Source organism: Lycium barbarum, chromosome 5, assembly GCF_019175385.1.
Source record: "Lycium barbarum isolate Lr01 chromosome 5, ASM1917538v2, whole genome shotgun sequence".
NCBI classification, from domain to species: Eukaryota; Viridiplantae; Streptophyta; class Magnoliopsida; order Solanales; family Solanaceae; genus Lycium; species Lycium barbarum.
In genome coordinates, this window is record NC_083341.1 from 90,926,904 (window position 1) to 90,935,541 (window position 8,638).

Genomic DNA, 8,638 nt, shown 5'->3' on the forward strand with positions numbered 1-8,638 from the left:
CGGATATCCCTTATTGATTATTATAATATTTATATTAAAATAATAAATTGTACATGCTTGTGGTGCGAGCTAGATTTAATACAATTAAATATTATTAGAACTAGGGGTATTCACGGTTTGGTTAAAAATCGATCCAAACCGAAAATCAAAACCAAATCAATTAAATAAACTGATATTTATTTGGTTAGGTTTGGTTTTAAAGTTTTAAAAATTGATAATACTTGGTTTGGTTTTGGTTTTACTAAAAGCAAACAGAAGAAAAAACCGAACCGACAAATTTTATACATAATTTTTATAATTATATATACAATATATTATTTTTTATAAATACTTATAAATAATTTATATGTTTTATAAATAAATTTTATTTATCTCTAATAGGCTAATGAACTTTATACGGTAAGCCGACATGAATTCAAACTCATTTATTTAAAGAAACAACAATTTGAGATTTACCTAAATTTATTTTTTGTATTTTTTATAAACTTTATCACTTAATTAAAATTTAAATGGCTTCTTGTTCTGTGCTAAATCCGCCCTTCTTTTCAAATTAGTAAGTACCTTTTGGGGAAAGAAAAACACAAGCCCTAAACGTGTTGTAGAATGGTGGATGGGAGTAACATTGATGTGGAGAAACTGAAGTTGTTTAGTAAAGATCTCGTTGGTTTCTTGAAGGATGATAAAGACGCTTGTTTCTTCAAACAGTGTTTAGAGCAGTCTAATGCTCTTCAATCACACTCTCATTCTCAGTACCAGCTCCTTCGAGATTCCATTCAAGGTGGGCTTCTTCTTTTTCCTTTTTGGGATTTCTTTGTGGGATTTGTTGGCTTAAAGTTGGAATATCAGTGGCCTGAGGTCGTTGGGGTTTTCTTTAACAAGTTAGCTTAAAGATTGAAATTGGGACTTTATTTCCTGGCTTAAAGTTTGAATATCAGTCGTTGTTTCCCAGTTGGGGTTTTCCCTAATCCTCATAAACTATGTGAAAAAGAATAAGTTAGCTTAAAGATTCCACCTTTAAAATTGTGTTCACTATGTTGAATTTTGAAAACTTTAGGAAATGGTGCTTGAAAGAACCTCTTGCTGTGTTACATAGCTTGCGATTGTCCCAAGAGACAACCCAATGGCCATTTAAGCTGCAGGGCACAGTTAGGAGTGCCCGACTGGACCTTCCCATCATCTGTTACTTAAGTATTTTGTTAAAAAAATTGGCTTAAAGATTGCAACTTTGAATGTGATATAGACAGAGTTTACAATGTGTTGGATGCAGTTTTTTTTTTTTCTCATAGCACCTTTGCTTTATAGATACTACTTTTCACTTGGAACTGAAAACCCATTAGCTGTTACTTAAGTATTTGGTTAAAAAATTGAAACTTTGCTTTTTAATGATATCATTATTTCTGGATGTTTTATTTAGTAACATTTCTTTGACAAAAGAGTAAAATGGGGGTTGAGTCAACTTCTTTCTAGATAAGTTAGCTTAACTTCTTTCTAGTGCGGGTTACCTCTTCTGTGCGGTTTGCGAGCTATTGCACAGGAGCTGGGTTTACCCTATGCGCACCCGAAGGGTAGCGGCTGCGGGTTCCCATGTTATCAAAAAAAAAAGTTAGCTTAATGATTGTTCCCAAGGGACATCCCGTTGCCAAGAGAGCTACAAATCGAACCGTAGTACACAAGTTCAATCCTCAGGTTCACCACTACGCTATAGGATCTTCCTTGCTCCTTGTAAGCTATGTAGTGAAAAAACAAACTTCTTTGCCTAAAGATTGCAATGGTGAATCAATATAGACAAACTTCACAATGTTGTTGCTGCTGGATGATTCTTTTTCTTAGTACCTGTTGTTAGTAGATAATTCTCATTATCTACATGGAACTGACCAGCTTGTGCGCACCTCGACTAATTTCACGGGATACCTGCCACCTCCTACCAGCAACAGGTACTCTGTCCACCAAGGCTAGGACAGATTGGAAGAAATCACCTAGTGTTTTTGTCTCTGCTGGGATTTGAACCTGAGATCTCATGGTTCTCAACCCACTTCATTGACCACTAGGCCACACTCTTGGGTGCTCCTTAGATGGAACTGAAACCATTTTCTGCTTGCTTGTGTACTGAAGTGTCGGGTCAAAATTGTTTTTTCCAAAATATTGTGATTCCTGGATGTTTCTCTTATTACTAAAATTCGGGGATTGTCGAGTGTCTGTCTTTGGCTTTTATGCCTTTACATCAGTACTACTGTTGGAATCTGGATGCCCTCATGCCAACCCTCATGGGTTTTTGTAGTATGTATTGTATGTAGTGTAAAATTGGCGCTACTACCTACTTAATCCTGATAGTTTTGGTGATACTTCTACTTTGGTATAGTTTGTTTCTGAAGTGAAGTCCTTTTAGTGGCTTGGCAATAGACCACTACTTTGGTTCCTTTCGAGGTCCCAACACTGCTCCTATGAAGTCCCTCAGTTATACTTTTTCTTTTTTATTATATAAGTTGGAATTGTCAAAGGTAGGGGTAAGGTATATACACCCTATCCTCCCCAGACCCCACTTGTGGGATTACACTGGGTATGTTGTTGCTGTTGTTGTTATATAAGTTGGAATTGTGTTGCCATGATATTTAGTGGCTTTGTTCGAGCATTAATTTATGATTGTAACTGGAAATGTCCGGATTTCTGAATTTGAATGGATTAAATAATTTATTTCAAGTCATTACATATACTCAGATTATCAAGAAAAGATAAATGCGTGCAAGCAGAGAACAACAGAAGCACAATCTGAAGCTGCTGCAGATGCTGAAATAGATAAGCTGCAGAAAGAGTTAGAACAGGAGATCCAGAGAGAACAGCTGCTAAGAGAAGAACTTAGATAAGTAAATTTAACAACTTTAGATACATGTATGATGATTTAGTGTTATGCTTACTGATTGGCACCTTTTTTTAAACACAGTTATAACCGATGAGGTCAATGATTTAGATCATCAAAGAGCCTCTATTGAGGAGCAAAGACAATTGCTCAAGAAACTCGAGCAAGATCAGCTTCGAGCAGAGTAAGTAATCAGAACCTCTTTTAGTACTCTAATATGTTTATGATTATGTCAGACATTTACTTTCAACATACTTCTATAATGTTTCGTTGAAACAATCCCATGGTGACATTGATATGTTGATTCCTCATCATCCTCCGAGTTTCGAACCGTGCCCGCTGGCCCTTGAGGTTTTCTCATTTATCAAAAAAGAAAAGACATTGATATGTTGACTCAGTAAGCTTTTCCAACTTTATGCTGTCAAAGTATGTCAAGAGGTTGCTAGGGTCTAGCATGTTTATGTCATATTCTGTAATTAATTTGCCAACTCTGTTCCATAACACAACGTGGTACAAGTATTTGAATGTATCTGCCATATGTCAATTATTGTTAAGCTAGTCCATTAACATCCCATCTGCTGCCTAAGTTGCTCGGACTCTTTAATTTTCGGTGCCGTACCTGTGTCGACACGACGGGGGTGTGGGATCCGTACCCGATTTGGTCAAACAATTTTGGGTACTTCAACCAAAATCGATAGAGAAAGCTGGGGCTATTGCAATAGCCATGTTACACCTCTAAATCATTTGCAATAGCCATGTTACACCAGAAAAACAGTAAGGAGATGCATCTGTACTTAGTACTCCCTCCGTTTCAATTTATGTGGACCTATTTGACTAGGCACGGTTAAGAAAGAAGAGAAGACTTTTAAACTTGTGGTGTTAAATGAGTCACTTATATTTTGTGTGGCTATAAACCATTGCATAAAGGTAAACTGTTTCTAAATATAGAAAGGAGTCATTCTTTTTGGCACGATCTAATAAGGAAATAGGTTCACATAAATTGAAACGGAGGGAGTAATAATTACAGATTCAAACTTGCTCTAAAAAATTCGTGCATCCTTTTCTTCTAAATTGTCCACTATAAATTGGGTATATTTTTATAGTTCTATTATTAGGTATTTGAATTAATTTTAGTTGAATCCCAGCACCCGTATCCATACTTGGATCTGTACCCCCGAATCTTAAAATTTAGATCATGATGGATCCCACCTCTAGATCCACACCCTTATCGGACAACCGCACCTCCGAGCAACTTAGCGACTGCTGCAGATCGATTACTACCACAGTACATCTTTGGATGTCTAGTTGTAACTATTGCCCAACTAAGTATTTCTACAAATTGAATATACATGTGATTTGGCATTATCTGGACGCAACAAAACTTCCCCCTCTTTTCCAATTTACGGGATACACTTTCCTTTTTAGTTCGTTCCGAAAAGAATGACACTTTTTTAATTTAGAAAAAATTAACTTTACACTTTCCATTTTACCCTTAATGAGAAGCTTTTATAACCACCCAAATGTTACGGCATATTTAAGGCCACAAGTTTCAAAAGTTTTATAGCCACACAAATGTTATGACATGTTTAAGACCACAAGTTTCAAAAGTCTTCATATCTTTCTTAAACTCCGTGGAATTCAAACTATGTCACATAAATTGGACAGGAGTAGTACTTTTTAAGTTTTAGGTATATTAGTGTATTCTGAGACTCTATTACAATTCCTAGAGTACTTTAAAGATGTCACATGAATTCAATAGCATACTTTTAAGATGTTTCAAAGACCAAAAGCAACCCAATCAAGAAGATAAAGCCTGATTGTATTCTGCTTTTGCATTTTTGGAGTAAACAAGAGTACATAGATGACACTGAGACTCTATTACATTTCCTAGAGTCTCTATAGTATAGTAGAATTTTCATATGGTTAATATTTATCTCTCTTTCCTTGTAATTATGGCCTTCAGAGGCTTTTGTGATTTCAATACAGATCTCTTACCATTTCAAAAAAAAAAAAGGTTTTAGGTATATTAGTGGTAACCCAGAGGTAACTATATCTATGGGAAACATCCAATTTAGCCTCAGATAGTCAAACAGGAAGCTCAATCTGAAACGAAAGGAATTAAGATCACATGCAATGAACATCTAAACATACCTAGGAGGAAAAAGGGTATTGTGTTGAAGTAAGAGCTTAAAGGTACAAGGAAAGGGAGGGAGAGGTGGAATTGGACAATTAGGCATGCCAAAGGAGATTGTGTCTTCTTGAGAACAGGCAAAAGAGTAAGGTACCAGACTTTATGTACTTGCTGTAAAGACGATATGTGATTTATAACAATGTGAAGAACTCTGAAGTGGTCCAGTTCCACCGGAAATTCCACCCATTTTTTTTATGTCTGTCTATCTCTAAAAAGTCTCTGCTCCATATTTGGTTCTTCTTTCCTTACTCGATAGCCTCTGCAAGAAACCAGGGTTTTCTTCCTCTTTCCCTTTCATGTTCATTAATTTTGACTGCATTGAAAGAAGGAAATACTGCTTATTTTCGTTTGAACAATCATTATTGTCTGTCCAAAGTCTCTTTTGCAGTCATGAGGTCCTTTTCCTGGATCAGGTAAAAGTAAAAAAATCTAATGTTAAATAGCACCAGGAAGGTGCTTAAACTGTACGACAGGAGTAATCACTAGGGTTACGCCACTAGTACATTTCCCAATGTTGTGTTCGGTGACCACCATTTGTGTAATATTCCACGACAACTACGTCTACAGATTTCTAATTCTGAAGAGTACTAGGCAATTGGTCACGAGAGATTTTGCGATGATTATTAGCATGATTGTTACATTACTCCTAGGGCGGTCGAATGGTTAAGAGTGTCTTTTGTGAAGAAAAGATACCTCTGAGGGTTTTACCAATATCTAGACATTCTGCAATGCGCCAAAATGACAGCAGTCACAAACAGTTATACTTGATTTTTTTTCTTTTTTTTTGGATAACTGTGGTGTACGGACCAGCTTGCGTACACCTCGCACCTCTCATCAGCACATGTACCGGGTAACTCTATCCACCAAGGGTTCTTCCCACCTAAGTGTTTTTGCCTCTGCTGATGGGTTATACTTGATTTTGCTGATGGGTTCAACCTTGTTCTCGAAACTACTAAGATTGCACTCTTTCTATACTGTCCATCAAATGCAAGAAATTTGTGACATTTCAAGTCCGTTTCAGTAGATCCCTTAACAAGTCCCTCATCTGCATAAATTGAAAGTTAAGGACAACAGAACAAGACCTGAGAGACGGGGAGCAATTTTACACCAGGCCAAAGATGAGGAACTGAATTATAATTTATCGTCATCTATCTTTCTTTTCATTTTGAAAATCAAATTTGGTCTATTATGTTAGCTAAACTTAGACAGTTGTTCAATAGAATCTCGGCCTCTGCTGTAGCTTTACCTCATGAACATCATCTGGGGATTGATGCTTATTAGACCGTGTTAATTTTTTTTCTTTAGCGGTTTACACTCTGTAGGAGCCGCTTGCAGAAATATCCTGTTGCAAGGATACCAGTTTTTTTATCCACAAAATTCCTTTTTCTTTCTTAACCTTTTCCTTTAGTATTAAAGTAGTACCCCAGTGTGCGATTGCCGTTTGGTTATTTGTTAAAATAGGGTCTTAGTGATCTTTCCTTTTCTCTGTTACTTCTTTAAGAGCTTTTTCATGTATATGTTTAATCTCTTGGAGTTTTCCCCTCTAATCTTGTAGGATGAAGCTATCATTGTATGCCTCTGTTACAAGTATCATCCCGGACTTGGACGATCAATCCAAAATATCAGGACGTATCCTACTTTGCTTGCTAAACTCACTTTTTATTCTTTTCTTGTTTCACCTTTTTATGTTGGTTTTCAAGATTTTATGTCAGCAATTCGGTTCACCTTGACCAATCCTAGAAATCGTGGAGAGAGATAAGAAGGTGGTTGAAAATTTCGAATTTGATTCATCAAAGCTAACTACCTTTGACACTTGTAACAGCATCTGGAAGATGATTAATTCGTAAGAAGCAGCAACAATGCTCAGGGGAGGCGTAGTTATCACTTGGATTGTTAGAGTACCTCATCTCCGTGGCTGATTTAGATTTAATCTAATCTTATCTTTCATATGTTCACCTGCTCTAGTGTTTGCTTGTCAATTTTCTTACAAGCTGCTTTCTGGGAAATGAAATAATTTCCGACCCTTTCATTTTTTCTTTTTCCTTTGTTTGTCTGGTCCTGCGGTCATCTTTAGTTTGTATTTGTGTAGTACAAGGTGTGTGGAGGCTTTGCTAAGATGTTGCTTATTTCTTGTAACTACATTTAACTAGTATAGGAATCATTGCATTTCCCGTGTAGTTTTAGGATTGTTTAAGTTGATCTAAATGTATTAGCGGAGAAAGCAAACTAGTATTTTAGAAGAATATCAACGACACAGCTAGAAATTCTAAAAAGATGATGGAGCAACGGAGATTTCCTTTTCTGTTTACCACTTTGCAGAACGAAAAGATTAAAGAGAATGTCGAATTTTGCCGTATAAGTTGTTGCAATCTAAGGAAAATAACTTCACCTATATCTTTATTACAATTGTGGTAAAAATCTTCTTTCATTTCAGGTTAAAATTACCTCGTATAACATGTCGCAACTGAGTTTGAGAACAAGGAAGTACTCATTCAAAGAAAGAAGAAATAGCTATTTTGCAGCAGTTAAGTTCAACTCATAATGACACTTGGATTCTCCAGTAAACAAAAATACGAAGTGCACCGACAGAACTGATCAGTGTCGTAACACTAAATAAGAATCACAAAAACGTCATGTGTATCATTCTTAACAAATGATAATAGTTTACTCTTCATCCTCAATGATCTTTGGGAAGAAGAAATTGCTTCATTATTATATAATGTTTTTAAGGGAACCGTTAAAAGGAGATGATTTCCGCTTGAAAGTATGTAGCACTTTGACATACACAAGGGACTACCATATAAGGGATTAGCTTAGACTTACCCTTAAAGATAAAGGGATTATTTTGGTCCTTTTCTCGATTATTTTACAGAAGCATCTTTTTTCTCAGATTTAACTTTATTAGAAGAGTCGGTTGATCTACTTTATCGTCGTCCGTCCTGGGCATTTATTTAAGGGAAAAGGGTCAAATATCTCTCTACTTTAGTTTAATAGTTAAATATACCCTTCGTTAATCAAAGTAGATAAATATACCCCTTAGGTTAGTCAAAGTAGATAAATATACCTCTTCCGTTAAGAAAGTACACAAATATACCCCTCAGTCGACAGAATCCCCAATTCCACCATTAATTACCCGATTTAACTTTTAAAAAACCATGCCCGACCTCCCCGACCCACAAATTAAATTTTTTCCACCCAAATATACCCACCACCACTACAATCGACCCAACACAACCACCACCACCACTTCCACCATTACAACCAGTAAATTCTTCATAACCATCCTTAACCACAACCCCAATTGTTTTGTACCTAATACTTCAAGAGATTGTTGATTTTTTATTTTTAATTTTAGATTGGAGGACCGTTGTTTAGAAAGGAGGCTTGTGGCAGGGATTTTCTAGCCTTTTTGAGCCTAAAGCTTTCATTTTTATTGATTTTAATGTTGCTAGCTACCTGGATATGTGATACAGTGATACTTGAAGAAATTTATCTCAGTTTGCTCCAAGTCAAAGCTCTCTGTTGGATACCTAAGTGTTTTATAAAGTGTGAACTATTATAATAATTATGTTTGACTGATGACAATCATGCTT

The 8,638-nt window shown here is 36.1% G+C and overlaps 1 protein-coding gene across 1 annotated transcript; it reads left to right on the forward strand.

The window, feature by feature from the left end:
• The first annotated feature begins 523 nt into the window (after positions 1-523).
• On the forward strand, positions 524-7,222 carry LOC132641055 (kinetochore protein SPC24 homolog). Its single transcript, XM_060357928.1, has 5 exons — positions 524-778; positions 2,716-2,857; positions 2,937-3,038; positions 6,601-6,674; positions 6,786-7,222. The coding sequence occupies exons 1-5, from the start codon at positions 604-606 to the stop codon at positions 6,890-6,892; spliced, it is 600 nt and encodes a 199-aa protein (XP_060213911.1). The 5' UTR covers positions 524-603; the 3' UTR covers positions 6,893-7,222.
• Positions 7,223-8,638: the final 1,416 nt, after the last annotated feature.